The following is a 23,330-nucleotide window of genomic DNA, read 5'->3' on the forward strand; positions in this document are numbered from 1 at the left end:
CAGTGTGGTCAGACCAGTCGTTGGCACAGCAAGGAAAAACGTGCAGTTAACGCACACAGGTAGAAATGGAAATTTACCAGAAAGAGATGTGTCGGATGTTATAGATTTCTGAGGCGATGTTGCATGTTGGTATTTGGACATTTGTATTACAGTCCACTGTGAAGCTGTGGCCAGTACCCAGTACGTACAGACCTGATGAGCAATCCAGGACCATTTGATAAAGATTTCCTGCCTTTGATGTATCTGTCCTGCTGGAATGTGCAACTCCTTTCTCTCTATCCCTGTCCAAATCACAGCATCTGGTTGTATGTGTGTGTGTGTGTGTGTGTGTGTGTGTGTGTGTGTGTCGCGCAGATGTACGAGGTGTTCAGTGTGATCCGTGACCTGGGAGCCATCGCCCAGGTGCATGCTGAGAACGGTGACATCGTCGCAGAGGTACCGTCCCTTAGTCTCGGCAGTGCGCGTATAGAATGACTCGCCGTCTCCCGCCCTGCCGTCTCCCACCCGGCTTCGCCATAACGGTTTCACCGTTGTTCATTTCAGGAGCAAAAGAGGATCCTGGAACTGGGCATCACTGGGCCGGAAGGTCATGTCCTCAGCCGCCCGGAGGAGGTAGAACACGTCACCCTCTTCAGGACAGTCGTGGTTATATAGGATGTAATGGATCCCAATGCTCCTTGTAATGGCAAAACTTTTTTTTAAGAGAGAGAAAAAAGGTGGGGGGGGGGGGAGGGGGGTTAGCTGCTCGTTGTTTTCAGCATTAAAATATAATAAACACTAATTTATAATGCATAGAAGCTGATTTATTGATTTATTGAACCTACAAAGTGACCTACATACATTTGCAATCAAATTAGAAGAACTCAGTTGTCTTTTATGTTCCATTTAAATGTCATGGTTCTCTCCCTTCGTTGAAAGATGACCACATTTAAGCCAGATAACAGGCACTTAAAATCCCTCTTTACCACCCAGAGCTTTTTGCCCGCGGGGCCATTGATCAGTAGACCGAGACACTTTTGGGCCCTTTTAAATGGGGCCGTTGGCCTGCACACTACACCGTCAGCATTCCAGAGCCACAGCGTGGATGTTTACCGCAGGGCTCCTGCTGTAACTCCACCCGAATGTCTCATGGTGTGCTGCTTTTGTAGGTGGAGGCCGAGGCAGTAAACCGTGCGATAACCGTGGCCAATCAAACCAACTGCCCCCTCTACGTCACCAAGGTGATGAGCAAGAGCGCGTCTGACGTGATCGCTCAGGCCAGGAAAAAAGGTGAGGCGTGTGATGGTTGCCACGCCACCCTGTCACGCAACACTGGGTCAGTCTCCCTGTATTGTACAAAATTCATTCCATGATGTCATTTGTGCTAAATTCTGACCAGTGTCCCGTAATAAAACTCGCAGCTGATGCAATAAATACACGATCAGATCTGTTTGTGAGACGCCATTGGCTTCCAGGCCTTGAAAGCGAAACGGACGTGTGTTGTGGGGGGCTGGCAGGCTGCTGTAGTGTTGTTCTCACCTCTCTCCCCCACAGGCACGGTGGTGTATGGGGAGCCAATCACCGCCAGCCTCGGCACGGACGGCACCCACTATTGGAGCAAGAACTGGGCTAAGGCCGCCGCCTACATCACGTCTCCGCCTCTCAGCCCCGACCCCACCACACCTGACTATCTCAACTCCCTGCTCTCCTGGTGCGTCCTGCACGCACACGCACCTGTCTTAAACGCGGTAGTGCACATGTGGAAATGTGGGTGACACAATGTGGTTGATGATGCAGGGCAGGTTCTGTACACTAGGGGGGGCCATTTCACCTCCATGCAAAGTGACCTGTGCCTTGAATGCATTTTAATTCTGCATCAGCTTATCAAACTTTGCTAAACCTTGGGCATTATTAAGTTGGCACTTGACAATAAAATATACATATGTTGGAATATTAAAGTTAGATTATATTAATGTTTTTATACGTTTAGTCAAATTAACAGAATCCATTTTGATACTTTTGCTTGCTTGTGTCTGTGGTTGTGCAGTGGTGATCTGCAGGTCACTGGCAGTGCTCACTGTACCTTCAACACCTCTCAACGCGCCGTGGGCAAAGACAACTTCACCCTTATCCCAGAGGGCACCAACGGCACTGAGGAGAGGATGTCCATCATCTGGGACAAGTGTGTGGTGAGCGCACACCTGCTGGGTCACTCGGGTCATTTACGCAGGTTGGATTGATTGCTAAGCCCCTTGGCATCACCAGTGAATGTGGTTTTCATCAGACTGGGATGTTTTGTGTTCACATTTCACCTGTATCACACACTGTTGTGATCCAGTTTTTTACTTTATAGAATAACGTTTTCTCTTGTTTCTACACACATAAGGAAAGTTTTGGTCACACCTTTATTGGGACGATTTCATCATGAGTGAAGTGATAAAAGCCACTAAATTGTGGGGTCTTTTTACATAACACTTTGAAGAAATAATGATATAAATATAGAAATAATGTGTGTCCTCCCCCCTTAGTTAAGGCACTTTGTACTTACAGTGGCTTTGTCTTTGTACCAGGTGACAGGGAAGATGGATGAGAACCAGTTTGTGGCTGTGACCAGCACCAACGCAGCCAAGGTCTTCAACCTGTACCCCCGGAAGGGCCGCATCGCCGTGGGCTCTGACGCTGACCTGGTGCTGTGGGACCCCGATGTCACCAAGATCATCTCTGCTAAGAGCCACAACCTGGTGAGCACGCGCACAAACGCGCATTTGCAATAACACTTAATTAAAAAGAGCCGAATATCCACACTTAACCTTTAATACCAGACCGTCTCTGACACACGCCTACCTTCAGAACCGGACCCTTGGTTCGCCTTGAGTTCCCCCACAAGCAGCTCATCAACATGGCAGCACACGCTCCTCTCATCTTCTCATCCTTCACGGGCGGCGGCCTGTCTGTTGCTCCCCGCTGGGGGTGCCAGGGCATCCTTTAGGTGTCTGCTAATGCTGGTAGCAGGATGAGATCAGGGGCCTGCTCTCTCTCTCTCTCTCTCTCTCTCTCTCTCTCTCTCTCTCCCCTGCTGATTTATTGGGACGCTCTGCTGGGCCCCGCTGCTCGGGCCCATGCGGCCGTTGCCGTGCCAGAACTGTTGACACAGCACCTCGGCCTGGCACAGAGGTGGATGGGTGGATAGCGCACTGGAAAAGATGAACGGAGGCTTCAGTCAGTCAGCCATGCATATTGTTAATGGACCGTAATTACGCATTTACGTCTAGTTTCTGATGGAGGCATTTGGGTTGGAAAGCCTACATTTGCATTGCTCATTTGCTCATTATATGTTGTTTTTGTACTGTTATATTCTTTGCATTTATCTTTTCACTGCTGCTTTCTGTTCTCTCTCTTTCTCCCTCCCTCCCTCCCTCCCTCCCTCTCCCTCTCTCTCTCTAGGCCGTGGAGTATAATATCTTTGAGGGATTAGAAGTGCGTGGATCTCCCCTGGTGGTCATCAGTCAGGGGAAGATCGTACTGGAGGATGGAAACCTCCACACCACCGAGGGCTCAGGCCGCTACGTCTGCCGCAAGCCCTTCCCCGACTACGTCTACAAGAGGATAAAGGCTCGCAGCAGGGTACGCGTCTCATCCGCCCTGCGCACGCCCCCCTTCCAGAGTCCTCACACTGCACACTGAATCGTTTGTGTGCTGGTAACATCCTGCCGTTGAGATTAATCAAGTCTGTTCTGAAGTTAATCGGTTAATCATGAACTTCTGTTCTGACTTTACTCGTAAATATTTTCGTTAATTTGTCAGTGAAGCCATCTTTAAAGGGCCCATATTGTATTTTGTTTATTACCACTTGTAACATTTGTGTGGCTTAATATATACACATTACTCCAAAATTCTTTATTTCAGTTAAGTGAGGAAAAATTCTGTTTTCCATGATAGGAGCTGTTTAATCAATTCAAGTTGTGCAGATGTATTAAAGAACTTGTGTATATAATAGGTGTAACTTATAGAGAATAAGCTATCCACTGTCCCACACCAATGGTGTTATTGATCAGTCCGTGTTCGGTAGCAAGACTGTTTTCACTTTCCCCAGCTTGCCGAGCTGCGTGGGGTGCCTCGTGGTCTTTATGATGGTCCTGTGTGTGAGGTCACTGCTACACCCAAAGTAATGACTCCTGTCACCTCCAACAAGACCTCTCCATCCAAACCTACTCCCCAGCCTATCCGCAACCTCCATCAGTCCGGATTCAGCCTGTCTGGTCAGTAGTAACCTGAGTGTGCTTCACGGTGGAAGGTTATTTCGACATCAAAATCTTATGGCCTCTTATTTTAGATACATGTTACATGTTTTTTTTTCTGTCAGATCAACCTGTTCTGCTCACTTCTTTTTTCTTCAGGTGCTCAAATCGATGACAACGTCCCTCGCCGCACCACTCAGCGCATTGTGGCACCCCCCGGTGGCAGGGCTAACATCACCAGCCTGGGTTAGACTCTCCCCTTGCCAAAACCAGCAAGGAAGGGGTGCGGAGGGAAGTCAAGGACCACGGGCCCTTGCTCTGCTACCACCCCTGCCAACCGGACCCCCTGCCAGGTCCCTGCAAGCACCTCCACCTCCCTGTGTTACAGCATCCACCAATTCTCCCATGCGAATTCTCCCGAATCATTTTATAGTTGCCCTGCCATCTGCCTGAACACATTTATTTTCAGCATTTGAAAAGGAACACGAGACATAAGCCTGCCGTCCACAATTGTTTTTGGATTGCCCTTGTTATCTGAGTGGGATTTTTTTTCTTCTCATAGGGTGAGTCAAGTGAAATAAAACTGAATTTGTTTTCTTATTTATTGCTACTGTACGGAACATAAATTGTGTGGGAAAAGGTCTCGTGTTCCTGACTATACTCCACTCAACACAAAGTTGTCAACGTTTCAGCGAAAACCTTTGGGACTTTTCTTTTGGAATGTTGTGTAAGGAACTCGGTTAGCTAGGTGTCATGTTGTGCCGCCTTTCATTTCAGGTCAGTGTTTTTTATCGTGTTGCCAGCTCACTTGTGGATCGCTCACTTTGGTCTTCCTCCTGCCTCATATCTTTGCACTTCTGTACTCCTGCGTAATTTCTTGACCTTGTGTCTTCGTTATTTTAAGCAGGCCATGCTGGTCTGAGAATACTTATTACGTTAGTCGGTTTTAGGGTTAAAGTGTTTACTGCCCCTTACTCTAGTCAAGGTTGGGAGGTGGGGGTGGGGGGTTACGACAGACATACAATGCAGTAAGAACAAGTCCTGGCTGAATTAAAGAAGAAGAAAGACTAGAGTCCCTTTTGCTTCTTTACCACTCCCATTCCTCCGCCAGCCCTTCTATAGTCATCAAAGGGGTTAGAAGGTTACCGTGGCAACTACCCCTCCACATTTGGCACAACTGTTTATTGGTTACGACAGCCATGCCATGGGCGGGTCGTGCCCTCGGTGACCTCTTTGCGCCAGGTGCTATTGGCTCAGTGCTGGTCATGTGGGAGTGTGCTAAGATGTTTGTCCCATAATATGACGGCCTGTGGTGCTTTGCCCACATTCCCACCAGGGTGGGTGGTGGAGGCTAATCATTAGCTTCCACTCACTATTTCTGTCAGGATTAAACCCTCTCCCCCCTGACCTTTACTGTGTCCTTGCTTCTCCGCCGGCCATAGTAATCTCAGAACAAGTCTGTCTGGCATGTGTAGAACTGATCCTGTGAAAATGCTGATTTGCTTCATCTGTTAACTGGGAATGTTTTTATTTTTAAATCTGTTGTTTTCTTTGATGTCACATTCACTTGCCTGCCTGTTCGCTATATGATACAGTTCTTGATGGCTGTCTGTGAGTATTGTTATTATGAGCTAAGGATTTCTTATAGAAAAAAAATCATGTACAGAATTCATCCTTCTGTGTCATTCTGTCAGCTATAAGGAAATATTAGTGGTTGGAGGCACTGACTTCCACTGCCAACTTAAGTCCACAAATGCAATATTTAGCATATTCCTTCAGAGATGCTAATCTATGATAGCATCATTGGATTATAGACTAAACATGCCCAGTGTTGTGAAGTGTTACTCCTCACCTTTTTATACAAACAGCCCTCTCATACTCATGGGAAGGGCAGTCCTAGGCAGCAACTCCCATCTCAGCTACCTGCTGACACATGCCTGTCTGTAAGTCCATAGTATATGCTAATCAGTGAGAGAAGCTGGTAGTTTGGTGCCAGTTCTTTACACTCTACAGTCCTACAACTTCCACACCTTGTCATGTAAAGATCTAAATTTCTGGTAGTCGTGATGTCTGTGGATTGCAGAGAGGAAGGTATATTTTAGTGTCTTTTTTTATTAATTGTCGTTGCCCATTGCCATCCATTGTTGAAGGTAAAAAATGTTGACAGTGTATGTTTTGTAGGCTATTGGGGTCAGCAAACGTTTTCTCTCTCTTTGAAAGCTTTGTATCCCATAGGTGTTTATTGAAATGATTTTAAGTATTAAAAAATGGAACAAAATCAGGTTTACTGTCTGATTCCTATATAATAGTGTATGTAAGCTTCATTATTCCTACTTGGAAAATATGTTGGGAATATCCATTGTGCTCTATAGCTCACCTAGTGGATCAGGTGGAGAAAGTTCTAGCAACACCAAACTAAGCACACACTGTCATACTAATAAATACGTATGGATGTGTATGGATCCAGTCACCGTGGATGTGTGAGTATCTGCCAAATAATATTAATGTACCTTTATGAAGTCTTGACTTTGACCTTTCAAATCTAACTGAATATTTTAAAGGTCAAACATTACACTTGTGGAAAAAGCATAGGATCCTATATTTTATAGTAAATTACGATATATTTACTGACCCATTTACTGTTCACTTAGCATACTAATTAAGTACGAGGGTAATTGATATGCTCAGTGGACTCATGGGGGCGCCATAGTTCCGCAATACACGACAGTCCACAAACGAGTGTAAACACCATGACTTGAGCCCTGGCTGATAACCACTCAATTGAGACGCTTGGCTCATTTGTAAGCGTGTAGGATAGTGCCTTGTGGCGGTGTAGTAAATGCCCAATTAAGACGCAGGAGAATGGTTGAGGCACTATAATTGCTACGAGGAAAACAGACACAGAAGCGCAGGAAGATAACTACGTTCTCCCACACAGGAGAACTGCAAACCCTCACAAATTCAAATCCGCACACATCCAAACAGGACCGTATACGTTGTGAGCAAGTTCTATCTTCCCCCGCCGTGCCAAGGACTCAAACACAGGCGACCTTGAATCATTATCCTACAGCCCTCCACGTTCCCTCAGACTACTAGACCCCCACCTAGACCACTTCGTGATTTGTGCACGTGCACTCTGCACAACATACTGTGCCGAATAAAAATAAAATGCAGACTGAATGTTGAGTATCTCGTTGACTAAAGACAACTGAGCAGTCCACATGAGAGCTTTAGGTTTCAGAAGAGATTCGCTATAGTCTGACAATATAGATTAATGGAACAGACCCAACACTTCGTACAGGATTTAAACGTTCGGTCCGTCGATTTTTTTTCCAGCTTTTAGGTAAATATGGGTACCTTTTTAGGTAAATTCTCATAGATGCGGCCATTTTTCTAAAGCTGTTGTGGTCTGTATTTCTCATGAGCTCTATGTTTGGAGAGGATCTCACGGCGGTATGGAAGCATATTCCACTCCCAAGAGATCGCAGCTTTGCTCAGACTGAGACGCGACGCACCCTTGAAATGTCACACCAATGACAAACTAGAGGAAGACGCGCATGAGACAACGCACGCCACCTGACGCCTCACTGTGTGTTCTTCGCTCTCCGGGGCCTTAGAGATGTTAACCTCAATCTTTTCGCTGAGTTTATCTCTGTATCTCCGACGCAGAGAGACATGGGCACAGAATACAAAAGCTTGTGTGGTTGGATATGCACTGCGCTCTCACACGGAAGTCCCTCTCTGGCGGTGCCTGTGATCAGGCACTGTCGTTATTACCTTACAAACCGACATTCAAGACCGTGACCAGGCTCAAAATGCTATGAGGTCCATTCTGAAGAAATGTAACTTAAGTCACGCAAAGTAATACGTAGGATGGGCTCTAATCCAGTCACTCTTACAAAAGTGCCATTTTATTTGGATAATTGTTCACTTTAGCAAAACATTTTTCATCTGAAAATATACATTAAAACCCACACCGATAATCTATAACTTATAATTGGTTTTGTTAATAAAAAAATTTATATATAGATACTCTCTTATTTAGCATACCTCTTTGAGTTCCTTGTCTTCCTCGCGCATTTTGTGTAAAATGGTCGGATAGAAAATAAGTAAATACATTAAGTAATTTTAATCAACACAAACCACACAATACCTGTTCGTTTTGCACAAACTAAACACACAGGCATTAACAAATTCATGACCATTGCCAATTGCTCTGAGGTCAGTTGAGAATCCTATCGCCGTTGAGTGAGAAGGCCTTACGATACGCATTTTTACGCAGTGCAAGCACCACGCACATTAACAGCACAACGCCGCTGTTTCCATTTTCGATTCCATATCTACAGATAGCCTACTGCCGAAAACCCTCGACGTCCTTTATAGTTATGACCCTGGCCGTATTACCCTCTGCGCACAAAAATCTAAGAATATTTTAGATCTCGCTCTAAAGAAAGAATGAACAGAGAGGGAGATGAACAGAGGTGGAGGGGGACAGTGTGTTCTGTAGATAGATATCAGAAGATGAACTGACGTCAGAACAGAGACACCAAGAATATCACAGGGGAACGCAGGTGGGTGTCACGCCATTCTCTGTCTGGTGGTCTGATCAAGACTGACTCTCTGTGAGTCAACAGTGGGGAAAGTGCTGGCTTGGCAAGTTCACAAGTAAAAGGAGTGCAGTGCTGGTTCTGAAGATCTAATTCAATGATAAAAACTGGCCCTAAATGTTAGACTAAGCACTGCCATATATTGCGCTGTCCATGACAAGGTTTATTGGGGCTAACTGACCACAATGAGTTTTCAGATAGCTGAGTCTTATTTTGGAGTGTGTGCATTTGGAGTGTGTGCCTGAGGGCATGCGTGACTGACCTCAACGACTGCTTACAGTGAATGTAAGCAAATGTTATGTTTGTAATAGTATATGGCAGTATATGTGTGAACATGAGTGTGTGTTACTGAGTGAGGCAGTGAAAATCTATGAATAATTCATAATGGTCAAAAGGACTTAAATGAACTCTTAAAAACCAACCGCAAAACCTTATTCTGGGAACACGCTCCATATCACCACTTAGTCCTGTGTTTCCTTAAACAGGAAACACTGGAGAAAAGAACACATATTGTACTATTTAAACATCTCCCGTCTACCTACAATCATGGATTCCAGTTGTTTCTGGTCCATTTATTGTGACCTTGTAACTTTAAAACTTTGGACATTTAGCACACTTTATTGGCATATTTAACATGGTGAGACAGGGTATAATTCCCCAATGTCAACAACATTGGATTTGGTTGGAAAAGTTAAACTCTGACCTGACTGTAACATCAGGGGACATTTTAGCAACAACGTAGAATTCTCACAGAAGGATATTTCCGAGCTTCGCAGGCTGGGGGCGGTGGAGTAGTTTGTGGACACAAAACTGCTCCCAAAGCACTTTTTTAGGCTGAGCTGATATACTGCATGGCTTCCATGACTGAACAGAAAGTAAATTTTTATATAATTCAACAAAATATTTAACATGAATCTTGGAAGGTCTGTATGATAGAAAAATACTTATGCATTGTCCTTGGTAAATGTTCAAAGTAATTTTTTTGTGTGCCTGATGAATCTGAGGTGAAGTATTTAAATTAAAAACAAATTTCACTTTATCTTTTATAGAACAACCTGAATATACTCAGATTCATGAACATTCCTGCTAGTTATACCACCTTCAGAAATGAATACATGTGTTTAATTTCAGACATAAAATGATAAAAAAGGGGAAACCATGAAATTGTACTTTCTGTGCAAATGTGCAAAGACGATATGAAACTATAGTCAATCAGCCCCGTGTGCTGATATTCTTCCTCTTGGTACATGTTGTGTTCACCCCGCCTTCTGTCACCAGAGCAACGCTGGTGTGTGGCACAGACGTCCTCTGAAAGAGTGCATGTCCCCGTCTCCTTTGAGCGGACGCCCGTCTGACAGCCCAGCTTCGATCTTGATTACAGGGTAGACGCACTGTGAAATGATACGGCATTTATCAGATTCCACCTCGATTCAGCGTCTCCATCATGTTATCCCACGGAGAGGCGGTGCATGCGAGCTTCGTGAGCTGCTGGGTGGAGGATTTGGGTGGCGCTGGTGCTAGCGTGCATGCAGCTCACACTGCTTCCCCATTCTCGCACAGGGAAAGCCGATGGATCTTGATGACCGGAGGAGAGATGCGTACGTGGGGCCCTGCCCTTGCCGGACCTGCCCCCACACAGCAACACGTCCGCAGCAGGTTCTTGCTGCATGCCCCCGCCACCTTGGCTCCGGTACTCATACCCATCCCGACCCCCGCTGGTCCCGCGGAAGAGGCCCGGGACCCGGCCCGCCACTCCTGGTCGTCCCTGGAGGAGGGCGTGCGGGACAGGACCATGGATGAGGAAGGGCTAAGGTGGGAGGGGTCAGCACGGCCCTCTGAGCCCAGAGTGAGGAGGTGGGAAGGGGTGTGGCTGGGGGTGTGGCCAGGGGTGTGGCCCTGAGGAAAAGGCTGAGTGGGTCTGGCTTGCCTGCGTAGGCAGCGTGCCCCCAGCACACTCAGAAAGGCTTTTTTGAACTCCTGACTGGAGCATGGGTAGATGATGGGGTTAATGCAGCTGTTGAAATAGCCAAGCCAGAATGTGATCTTGAAGACTGTGTCTGAGGGTCTGTAGGCTGGGAAGATGGAGCCTGGAGAAACACACACATATAAATAAGACAAAAATATACATAAATAGCTTGTCCTTGCAACAGTCTTCAGTTATTGCACTTAGTCCTATTAAGATTCCCCATAATACCTTTTGTCAAATCTTTCAAGTTTATAGTAGTAGAGAGGATTTTCAGTGAAATTAATCAAACTTTCTAATAATGGGAATTCCTTTAATAAATGGGAAATAATTTCACAGACAACATAAAGGTTTTTTGTCACAATACAAAAGACCCCACACTCTTCCACATTAGTTAGAGAATGTCTGCAAACTTCTAAAAAAGATGAAAAGCAGCGTGACTGTCCGAGATTGAATCTTCACAATGGCTGGAGGAATCCGATTGAGGAAAACGAGAAAGCGGGGAGCGGAAAATAGAGAAGTGCTGATTGGATGAAACCGAAGGCCAGAAATATATAACCCACAAATCTCAACACCTCCCCCCTGCTATAACATGAAAGCCTGACACATGGCACGTCACGACTGGAAGTGAGTCTTTTTATAGCGTTCTCTATGCTTCACAGCTCCTATCTTAATCAAGGTTAATAGCTTTCTGTCGAATTGCCCTCATAAATACAGACCAGCATGATGGAAGGTGGTTGTGCTGAAAAGGACCTCACGGCTCTGACGGCATTCAAATGAGCAGATGGTAGCTGGGGACGCACAGGCACAGTCTGTTGGGAACCTTACCCTAGCACAGGGAGACTGCTGGTAACCTCGCTCTAGCACAGCCAATGTGGTGGAAGCCTCACTCCAGCACAGGCAGTCTGCTGGTATCTGGCTCTAACACAGGCAGTTTGCTGGTATCTCGCTCTAACACAGGCAGTCTGCTGGCATATGGCCCTAACACAGGTTATATTTTGGCTGTCTCACTCTAACACAGTCTATATGCAGTCATGTTTCTTTAAGCCTGAAACATTAACAGAATTAAAGTGTCTAGCCTTGACACGATGCTTCCTCCCACGGATGTACACGCCGCGCAAACGTCTCGCAGGACACTTTACAAGCGATTCCAGCCGGGGGAAAGGGGAGGGGGGCCGGGGTACGTGAGCTGGGTGAGAAATCTAGAGAGAAGGGGAGAGTCTCTCTGTAGACACGCTGCAGCTATTCCGTTACCTCAGGGGGCAAAACAACTGAAATTCTATTGTGCTGTTCACAAGTGAATGAGTCTCGATCGCTGGTCACAGGAGGCGACGTCGCCTTGCTCAAAATTAATTTACATGCTGTGCATTTAGGTGTAAGAAAGCGAGAAAAAAGTATTACTAAGCCTACCCAAAAATTGCAGTGATTTACGGTTTGCAATTTTTGTCGCACTCTGAGATGATGGAGTGTAAAAGGCAGGGGCTGCAGGGATGACAAAATGAAGCATTAAACTGAAATGAACCTAATGAGAGAACAACAACAATGTGTGTGTCCTCGCCTGTAATATAACGAATGCAAAATGATGAATGACAAAACGTTATACTCCGTAATCCCTAAGCACAGAAACCACAGATCTGAGTGTAGTCACAAAGTCGAGGGGAATGCGGCGGAAAGGAACAAACAATTTTCATAAGAAGAGGCCCTAGCAGGTCAAACTCCATTAAGACACGCGTCCCAGCTAGACTGAAGTGTGGAGACGACTTGGACCCCTTACAGAGCTGTAGAATAAGCCGCCAGTGCTCACTGTGTGAAGTAAATAAAGAGGGAGAGACCCAGAGGGGAAAATCGACAAAGAGAAAGAAAGAGGGAAAGAGAAAAAAGAGAGAGAATGAGAGAGAGAGTTAAAGAGAGACAGAGAGAGTGGAAGAGGGAGAGAGTGAAAGAAAGTGAAAGAGAGAGAGTGAAAGACAGAGATAGTGAAAGAGACAGAAAGTGAAAGAGAGAGAGTGAAAGACAGAAAGAGACTGAAACAGAGAGCTAGGGGGCGGCGGTGGGGGCTACAGTGTAAAGAATAGACTAGAAATTGTCACTTGATGCACCAAGAAATGTAGAGGTTGCTCAAGTTTAGATCTGAAATATGAGTCACAGACTAGCGAGTCAACAAATGTCCATCCAAAACCACTTTGATCTCTGAGAGAGTCAACAAGGAACCCAACAGTGGTTGTGAGAGAGCGACTGAGAGAGAGGGAGAGACAGAAAATATTCCCCACAGGCTCAGCTGCTTGTGAGACCGGGGCACTGATGATTCAGTGACCCTTCAAAGGCAAGTTTGAGAGGTCTACCGAAAGCGCTTCGGTTGCTGTCCCTCTGTCTACATGATCCACTTAACCACTAATACATGACTTGAGCCAACACAAACTTCATAACAAAGCCCTGCGTCTCTGTGGGAATTTAGCTTTTGGAAAGCTGCTCTCAAGTACATAATTGCAAGCATGACTACACTGTCTTATTACCACAAATCAAACAGGCATGTGTGCCATGTGGGGTTCAGAAAAATATATACTGTATGGTAAGATTAAAATGAAGGTGTATTCAAAGGGTAAACATTGTTTGTGCCAAATAAATTGTTTTATACTGTAAACCTCATCTGAACAATTTTAATAGAAACTTTAGGTTTCTGAGCTTTTGGAGACTTGTGCGAGTTGAATTGGGTAAAATAATGTAATCATGTGCAGGTGGTTCAGTAGGAGGAAAACTTTTATACCTCTTGCCATGAAACTGCATAGATCTTACATAATCCATTAATAGTAATAAGATATCATCAATTCAAACATTAGGTATCCTGTAGGTTACTGTTATTAGTAAAACCTCAGACACCTGTAGTTTACTGTAAATGGTCAAATTCATGACAGAGCTGGTGTACCTAAACGTTGATTTGTTTACTAGCTAGTTTCATTTCTTGTTTTTTGTCCATGCTTTAGCTGACCGGAGACCCATGAGACATGGCTGTCTGATTCTCTCACAGGCTTTGTTAAACTGTTGTTTTACTGTTTTACCATTAATGTTTTTCTAATGGGTTAACACATGTCATGCCTGAGAAAATAATGCTTTGGGATTTGTGCTAAAAGGGGGGGGGGGGGGGGGGGCAGTAGCAGAGGAATAAAAGGAAAGGAAAGCTTAATATTTGTAGGCTCTTGAGAAAATGTTGAGCGACATTCACCGCAGATTTACTGGGAAATGTGTTTGTTTTCATTGGGTTTCCAGTAATATGTTAATCCAATTTCCTGAAAAAAAAAAATATATATGACAAGCTGGAGTAATATATTTTGGTTCATGCATGCCTAACCTTGAAAAGGAAGGTCCTCTTAAGGAAAATTGCATAGCAATGGAAATAATAGTGTCATGTATGGAAAATGCAGATATGAAATTCACAGCAGCAACCAAAAGCCATGTTGTATAAACAAACGTGACTCTATTGTGCAAGAAAAATCAAAGAAAGTAAACAATATAAATAGTGTGTGTGTGTGTGTGTGTGTGTGTGTGTGTGTGTGTGTGTGTGTGTGTGTGTGTGTGTGTGTGTGTGTGTGTGAAGAGCCTCCCCTGATTCCACACTGGAATGTCAGAGTAATAATACAATACAGAGAGCCACATGGCAGAAGTCTGGGACAAAAATAATGTAGCAGTCTTATGGCCTCAAGCCTGTCAGTCCAACCCCCTTTGCAGTAATTACTGTCCCCACCTTCTGTGAGACCTGGAAAATCACATTCCCAGTCGACATTCTTATGTGTCTGCATGTGAACTATGGAAAATTATGGAAGATGAAATGGCAAGAAAAATGACAATAAAGCCCAGTAGTTGTGCGCATTTCCCACTGCTCATAAACACACACACATTACTGCACTGCGCATAAAACCATATTGCAAACAAGACTCTTTAGCTTTGGAGTTTCGCATGCATAAATTACATGCAATCCCAATTGCTGAAATAAATAAATTTTTGCTCTTATTTTTTTTCACATTTTTGCACATTTGACAGACATGAAAGAAATTCAGTGCTCCTTCCTCAGTATCTGACACCACACATTGTACTTCCTAAATAACAAATATATTCAGAGTGCCAAAATAAAATGAAATGAACTATCCAATCACACCCTTGTAGTAGGGCAGAACTACAAGAGATGCATGAATTGGACTGTTAATTTAAGCCTTTTGTACTCCAAAAACCATGAATGGTTCCAGTGTTACATTCCTCGCTGTCATAATTAGATGCCTTAGTTTAAATGTTGTTACTGTGTAATTCTTAGTAATCACTGAATAATACACCCTAAGAAGATTAAAAATACAAATAATCAATAGTAATATATGACCTGGAATTAATAAATAAGAAGTACATGCAAATCACAAATGCATTATTTAACTGGTTCTTACTAAAGAAAAACTAAAGAATAGTAGAGAACAGGGTCTAGTCCACATTCCATGCTTTTAACAGTGTGTACTAAAATACAGAATAAAGTCCTAAACCTAAAAAATTACATTTACATCATTCACAAACACGCTGACTGGGCAAGTCAATACACGAACCATAAATGTGCATTGCAACATTTTTATGTATTTTAATCTTATATTTTATGAATAATTTTTTTATCAAACAAGTAAAAAAAAACGAATCTTCCCCAGACTTCAAAATGACACAAGCTGCATGTGGACTTGGGTGTCATTGTCATCAAATATGACCCACTGCACTGTAATGAGTAATGAGCAAGCCAGTACTCACCGATGGGCAGTACCAGGAAGAAGGGCAGCCAACAGAGGATGAAGCAGCCCACCACGATGCCCAGGGTCTTGGCCGCTTTCTTCTCCCGGGAGAACTTGAGCAGGCGGAGAGTGAAGTGCATGCGACCCCGCAGTGCCTCGTCTTCCGCCGCGGCCGCATTGCCCCGGTGTATGCGCAGGATCACGGCTTTGGCGTGGTCCGCCTTCTCCGTCTTGTGGCCCTCGCGGAGGCCACGTGTCTCCCGCCGCGCTACCACGTACACACGACAGTACATGGCCAGGATGACGGCCAGCGGCACGTAGAAGGAACCCACGGCCGAGAAGATGGCGTAGCCGGGTTCTTCCGTGATTCTACACACGGCCTCGTCCTCCGGAGCCGGTTCCTTCCAGCCGAAGAGCGGCCCCACCGAGATGGTGATGGAGAGTGCCCAGACGGCCACGAGCGCCAACAGCGCGCGCCGCTCCGTTACGATGGCTGGGTAGCGTAGCGGGTAGCTCACGCCCACGTAACGGTCCACGGAGATCACGCACAGGCTCATGATGGACGCCGTGCAGCACAGCACGTCCATGGCTGCCCACATGTCGCAGAAGGCCCGGCCGAACACCCAGCGGCCCAGCATCTCAAAGATGGCGGAGAAGGGCAACACGGTGGAGCTGAGCAGCAGGTCGGCCACGGCCAGGTTGACGATGAAGTAGTGCGTGACCGTGCGCAGATGCCGGTGGCAGGCCACAGACAGGATGACCAGGATGTTACCCAACACTCCAAACATGATGAAGACGGCCAGAACCAGGCCCAGAACTACGGCCTTGGGGACGTTCAGCTCCGGGACCTGGACTTGGCTACAGTTGGTGCAGTTCTGGCTGGGAGACCCAAGCATCATGCTGTCCCCAAGGAGATTTAGTAATGGGCTGACAGAGGCACAAGTCACTCACTGATTTTATCCCTTCATGCCTGACTCTACTCAACAGTTTGCAACTCTACAAGGGCACTGATGCATTTCCATTTTGGTCTCCATCTGACAGCTATTAAGAATGTAATGAGATTAAGCCTGTTGTGTGGCAAATGAAGTCTACAATTGATGGGCTTTTAACTGTCAGCACTCAGGAAAAATAAATGTGCATGCAGAATTCCACAAAGGAAATTAAACATGCCTTGTGATACGGGCACAGGTATTTACTCCTGATGCAGCACTACAGTTCCAGTTCGCAAATTTATCTCGAGTGTTTTGACATTTTTCACAATTGCACACAGCTGGCGATCATCACTGAACAGAAACATCTAACAAAGGAAAATTTTGTGAATGCCCTTTTGTAATCAGAAGAGAACATTCTTGTAATCCAGTTATGTGTCAGTTCCTCCCTTGCTCACAATGTCATTCCGTCACATCGCAGAATCATTCTAGTCCATGAACCAAAGTGATGATGCTCCTTTGGCCCAGGCTGCTCTTTCTGCCACAAAATTCCATAAAGCTCCATTTATTTTTTAATGGCGTGTTACTCACTTCCTGTGTGTGCCCTCAAACATGAACCTGCCCACATTTTCTGACACACAGCAATGTGAGACACCCCAGTCGTAGTTTAATTGCTGTCATTGTCATTGACGTACTACCCAGCATCCAGTCCTGTCTACAGACAATACCATGCTTGCTGAGCAATAAAACAAATTTGCAGAAATAAAGCACATCAGCAGGAAGTGGACAGACTGATCTTTGGCCTAGGGCAGGACACTTTAAGTCTCCTGAGTTAGAGACAGTTCCCTGAAGAGGCACTTTAAGGTACTTCGTGATCAGGCTCCCCCTGAAAAACACAGGAAGACAAAAGTTAGTGGGTTACCTTGATGAAACTGATATTACTCTTAACATTTTGCATGTTTTTTATGTATTCGCTCATTAGATTGGAACTTTTGATTGTTACACTGCTCTGTTGGAAAGTTGTGGAGAATTGTGAGAGCTCTGCGAACCCACATGATGTGAACATTTTCGTTTATTTTCTTTGGTGCACTCAGTGATTTGACATCATCAGTAAAGCATGTTTAAGCTCCTCCAATCAGGTTTCTGTATGGTTTGTGTTTGACCATTCTTTCCAAATGATCAATTCATCCTTTCTAACACAAGACCATAAAAAATTACATATCCTCAACAGTAATGAAACACTGTCTTGACTGTTTACACGAATCACTGGTCAGGAAGAATGCCCAAATCACAGCATTAAGGTAAGGCTGGTGTGCAGAAAGAGGTTCCCCTGGAGCATGGTGGGAGGTGGGGGGGTGGGGGGGTCATGATGTGTCAGTTCACATGTTCACACGGCAGATCCACACTCGTCAGACCCCTCTGTCCAGACACCTCTGTCAGCCCTGACTGCACAGCCCTTCACCCTCTCAGAACATTCACCTCCCTGCCACTGACCCAGCACTCAGCCCTGGACATACAGTCCAGCCGAAGGCGAGAAAAACCACTTGGCTCTGGACTTGACCAGTTGTGTGTCAGGCACTAAGAGTCAAGGAAAGGCAAGGAAGAACGGAGACCTGTAGATCCCAGCTGGACAAATGTAAGAGTCATTATTGGAAGTGAAGGCATTCCATCAACATAAACCCAGACCCATTCCTACTCCACTTATTGCTCAAATGTAGCATTTAATAGTCCATTACTTGGTCCTCTGAGACAAAGCAAATCAATTCATGTATTAATTTTCACCCACTTAAAAGAAATGTCTCTATGAATTGTATTTCATGGTAATTCAAGCGGTAAGCACAAAAATAAATAAACCGCTTGTAAAAAGCTTTTTGAAATGTGAAATACCTTTATCTGCTCTATAGTTATATTTTTTTCTTCTGCCTTTTTTAAAAACTTGTGTCTAGCACTGTGCTTGACTGTAATGGGTGTGCTTCACACTCAGACAGGAATGTTGGGGGGGGGGGGGGGGGGGGTGTCCTTCTAAAGAACACAAGGTCACACAGCTCAGGAAAGAAAGGGTTGCCGCTTTGTCCTTTGCCACTTTTGTGGATCTGAAAATAAATGACCATTGCAATTTCCACCCAGCCGAGGGAATCCTCCAGACTGCAGTAGCAATGTGCATCCCTGATGACAGATTAGACATGAACGTCATGTTCTTCTACAAATCCAATAACAACTTTAATTCTGAATCATTTCTCTCTGCAGAGGATAGAAAGATATCACTCTCATTACCGTACCAGTTTTCTCCACAGATTAACTATGATTTCAATAAATGTGTATAATGGCCGTCAGATTATGTGCGTATTGATTAACACAGCCAAGAAAATCCATGTGGGCTTTGCGCCCTGGCTCAGATCTTTGTGAGGTCGTTTATCTTCAGCATTGATCATCATTGGTAAGCAATGACAATGACCTTCAAGCTCCAGTGCCTTGTGGGAAGTTCAAAACTCAGCAGAGGTGAGAAGAAACGCCTGTGTTGAATCTGGCATTTCAAATGTGAGAGCTCTCGCTTTGCTGTGTTGCCTGAGTCGGACACACCAGGGCAAGGACAAGACCTCCTTTACACAGTCCTCCTAATTTCAGTGAAAAGGGGCCAAACCTGGCCTAGTTGTATTTGCACCTAGATGAAAGGCTTTAAGAATGTGGCACAATGTATTACAATGTATTACAGCCATCTATCATCTGGGATTAAGTGCAACTACATGCAACAGAATTTTGGAGTATGCAGGCTACCCACCCGCTGTTATGTATCGCAGAAAAAAGGAACAGAGCTTTAACTGCCAATCAATAACATTCTCTACAGACCATGGCTTGAAGAAAAGTTCACATTAAATCAGTTTAAGATTCTCATCCTGTCACATCTGAAGGATTCAAGTGAGATGAACCCAACTGGAAAATTACACCAAAAATCTCAGGTAATTTACTGAGTGTAAATGTTTAGACAACTGAACGATTTCTCAGATATTCCTGTTTTTTCTCTTTATTGGAGTATTCACTTCTGCACTGCCAGTTTCGTTATATTTTTGACAGCTGGCTTTGATTTTCTCCAAAGAGCTGATCCTTGCATTCTCTTTATCATTTCAGACTATAGTAAAATATTAATTAAGGCTGCAATAATTGATTTTATAATCTTGTGAGCAAAGTTCAGGCTGCATTAGTCAATAAATCTGGCCTGACATTCATGTTATTTGATTGTCAAGTTAAGCTGTACAAAAATTTGACATAATCCAGACCTGCTCAAATCTTTTTGACTTCAACCAGCTAAATATCTGGAAGCTCAAACCCTCGCTTGTCCTACACATTTGCATGATTTTTTAAAATATAATATTCATGCAGAATGCAATCGAATAATCAGATACTTCCCCAGATACTTCCCTCTGTATATGTTTAATACATATATCCTGCATTTCCTGTCATACTCTCATTCCTTCCCCCACATACACTAGAGAAATAAACAGAATGAATGCCTGCTCCACCAGTCTCAGTGCAATCATAAACATCCATGGACAGAGAGGTTGGAAGCGTTCAACCTCTTTTCCCTGTCTATGCCCATCTCTCGATGTCTGATCCGCCCATCACAGCGCTACTCATCACCCGACCTTTAGGTTCCTCCTGAGAGCTGTGCGGTGTTTTCCGCACCGCCGAGCCAGCTGTTCCCGAGATGAGTCCACTCCAGCTGCCACATCAGCCGCCGCTGCGTGGCGACCCCTGGCTCTGCCCCCCCCCAACCCACGTGGACGGCCCGGCGGTGGAGGCCGCAAGAGGCGGCGACAGCATAGGCGCAGTGACGTTTACCGCTCAAGTCACGAAACAGGAACGACATCGGCACGACCCGCGACAGCTCGGAGGCGGTTGCAGCTCCACCGCACCTTGGCGCCCCATCGCCATGCGCAAAACAATCTGCCACTCAAGTGGGTGGGGAGGGGGGAGGGGGAGGTTGGATGGCGTTCTCAGGAAACATCAAGACTCCAAGACTGGCTTCCTGCCTCCCGAAGAGGGCTGGAGAATCTCCGTTGGTTTCACGGTGCAGAAGGGCGAGATTAAAGTATTTGTAGGTGGGCCCATCACTCCAGAGACAGCGGGTCTGCTGAGGTACAGGACGCACCGCCTACTCTGCCAGGATGAAGTTGTAATTGGCTGTCTGTGCAAGGCACTTATCACATTCCCTCAGTGCCATACGATCAGAGCTGGAGCCATCGCTGCCTTCAAAGCATACTGTGAACTGCAATGCTACACATCATTTTGACATCAGTAGTATTTGATGAAGTGATTTTACTGCTTTAATGAAATGAGAGGAATGTGTTTCACTTGACCCTTCCCTTCTAATGGATGGCCAGAAGGCAGAGGGGCATTTTTCTAATTCTAAACTGGTCAATGGCTATGCAGGTAATTCTGTCTGCAAGGAAGGCTGAAGGGGTATAAGTTGCTAATGATAAATTTATTTTTCTCTGCCAGGTGCTGTATAATGTGTTGTGTGTGACTAACAGATAGAGAGACACAGGGAGAGAGAGGGAGAGAGAGAGAGAGAGTCCATGACCACAAATCAGAACACACAAATCGCACCTAAATCGCACATGGTATACATTCACAGGGAGCTATACAGGAGTCACGTAGCTACATTTAGAGACGATCATCCATCTGTTGGCATGCGTTAGTCATCCTTTAGTCCATCAGTGGCTGCGGTCGGGAGTGGCTGCCAAATTATGCATGATGCCAACAGATGTGCAACAGTGTGTGTGTGTCTGTGTGAATGTGTGTATAAATAGTGTAATATACACACAAACACACAATAATGTGTGTATATATACACATATATATATATATATGTATGTATGAATGTATGTGTGTGTATATATACGTTTGACCATTGTAATCTAATCATGCATTTCCTGTAGTATACAATAATAACTATTGTATATAACTCTGCTTGCACGCAGGTCGCTGTCCATTCCAGCGTTTTGTAACATTTTAGGAAGCGAGACTGGGGCAGGGTGTAGAGCGTGCCTGAAATGCGCCAAAAGTGCGAATACTTGAAGTGGATACATTTTGAGCGTCAGTTCAGGCGTACTCTCACAGGTTTCTGGGGATTCGCGCAAATATCTGATTCAAGGGTCAAGAGCGCATCCTGGGGTTATACGCAATGTCCATATGGAGGCACAGAGTGTATTCATGTCTTTTAAAGCTGGGACTGCTGGGCTCCACCTAGTCTCGCCTTCGCAAGTGCCTCATTTTTTAATCGATTCAGCTGAGGCAGAAGGTTGTCTGGTTGCATGAACCTTGAGATAAGCAAATCAATTAAAATACAGATTCCTGTATAGATTTTTTGCATATAGCGGTCTTGCTGTAGAGAGGTGCTTGGTTCCCTGTGTTCACGGCATGGATGTGTTCAGCACAGAACAGAAACGTCAAATGTAAAGAATCAATAAAGAATAGCAGCACGGGAGTGATTCACTCATATTTATGTTTTGCTTATTTATTGCTTATGTATGTTTTATTGCTGTTTCTCGAGAATATTCACGTAGGCAATACGCAAGGAGTGCCCAGAATTTCTAAAAAAAAATCGTTTTTTTCCTGCAATTATCGATGAATACGAAAAGTAAAACTCGACAGGCGAGTTTACACGCTTAACAATTCATATAAAACAGCGCTTTGCATTTAAGCGAAGTCCAAATTTTGTATCACATTAAGTACTCATATTTAAAACTTAAAGCCACAGGTGAGTGCCTGTGTAGATTTGTTCTTCTTCACCATTTTTCACGATGCTTAAAATACTGAAAGGTTCCTTGGCGCACATCGATCGAGTTCCAAATCTCTTGAGGTGTTGAGATCTTTTTGCATAACAATGTGAACAGAAATGTCAAAACCGAATCAATTTACTTACCTAATGCGCGCGTCATTGAATCCTTGACAAGGCACTTAATCCATCATTGCTGTAGCCACTCAGACGCGAACTGGTATGATGAGGGATCCTTCGGTTCACGGTGGCGACGGTGCAGCAGTGCTGTGCTATTGCAGTGCCATGGAGAAAATGTGGTGGCCAGCTTCGGACGGTCTAGTGCGCTCTTAACGCAGCTATCTTGGACTCCGCGTATTATTCTGTGTTGGGTAGAAAAGGCAACTTCTCCTGGGTGATGACATCAGAATGAGCCTACGCTCGCGCCTCGTCCTCTTTACGCACAACCTTGGAGCTCCACTGTTTTTACAACTTGGTACCTCGACGTGGCCATTGGCCAGCGATGCGCATACATCATCTCTGCACACGCGGTGATTCAGCAGGGCACGCGTCAGATCTCCAAAATAGGTTCCAACGTCTAGACATGTTTAAATGAATTTCTATAATATTAGAATACTCGGAAAGAGAGCTGTATTACGACACTAATTCAGGGGAACTTTGGACAACTAGTCAAATGTGGATTGACACGACCACGGTTCACTGCAATGCATTTTTCATGCGTGTCATCGAAACAACATGTGAAACGTTTGGAAATCTCCAGAGGAAGCTTAGAATTTATGAGATCTTCTGTGTCTGACTACTGGAAAAATGTCTTGGCTCGTTCAAGTTAATATCAAATGTCAACATTTTACCAACTTCGCAGTTGATATGTTAAACTATAACTAACAATGCAAGTGCCTTAACAACGTGGCCTAGGTATCTTGGATTTGTTTATGTACATTTCAACAATGGTGAGTATGTCACTGAAGAAAAACAACAACCATTAATGACAAAATGTGACTGGTCTTTCACATTTCATGGCTAGCTCATAAATGCCTGTTGAACTGTTAATAGCAACTCGCTTGCAAGTCCAAAGCAGTAAAAA

General features: G+C 44.7%; 2 protein-coding genes across 2 annotated transcripts in view; one reads left to right on the top strand and one right to left on the bottom strand.

The window, feature by feature from the left end:
- Positions 1-6,489, top strand: part of dpysl2a (dihydropyrimidinase like 2a) — a 22,399-nt gene extending 15,910 nt beyond the window's left edge. Inside the window, exons 6-14 of the mRNA XM_077003568.1 lie at positions 355-435; positions 544-612; positions 1,149-1,269; positions 1,534-1,690; positions 2,027-2,168; positions 2,550-2,720; positions 3,424-3,603; positions 4,073-4,238; positions 4,377-6,489. Coding sequence (XP_076859683.1) covers positions 355-435; positions 544-612; positions 1,149-1,269; positions 1,534-1,690; positions 2,027-2,168; positions 2,550-2,720; positions 3,424-3,603; positions 4,073-4,238; positions 4,377-4,468 — 1,179 coding nt within the window. The 3' untranslated portion in view covers positions 4,469-6,489. The remainder of the gene's footprint in view (positions 1-354; positions 436-543; positions 613-1,148; positions 1,270-1,533; positions 1,691-2,026; positions 2,169-2,549; positions 2,721-3,423; positions 3,604-4,072; positions 4,239-4,376) is intronic.
- Positions 6,490-8,101: 1,612 nt separating this feature from the next.
- Positions 8,102-22,667, bottom strand: adra1aa (adrenoceptor alpha 1Aa). The gene is made up of 3 exons (XM_077003569.1): positions 22,394-22,667; positions 15,561-17,356; positions 8,102-10,911 (listed from the first exon to the last, which is right to left on the bottom strand). Exons 2-3 carry the CDS (start codon positions 16,438-16,440, stop codon positions 10,358-10,360), a joined length of 1,434 nt encoding a protein of 477 aa, XP_076859684.1. The 5' UTR covers positions 16,441-17,356; positions 22,394-22,667; the 3' UTR covers positions 8,102-10,357.
- Positions 22,668-23,330: the final 663 nt, after the last annotated feature.

This window comes from Brachyhypopomus gauderio, chromosome 4, assembly GCF_052324685.1.
Source record: "Brachyhypopomus gauderio isolate BG-103 chromosome 4, BGAUD_0.2, whole genome shotgun sequence".
Taxonomy (NCBI): Eukaryota; Metazoa; Chordata; class Actinopteri; order Gymnotiformes; family Hypopomidae; genus Brachyhypopomus; species Brachyhypopomus gauderio.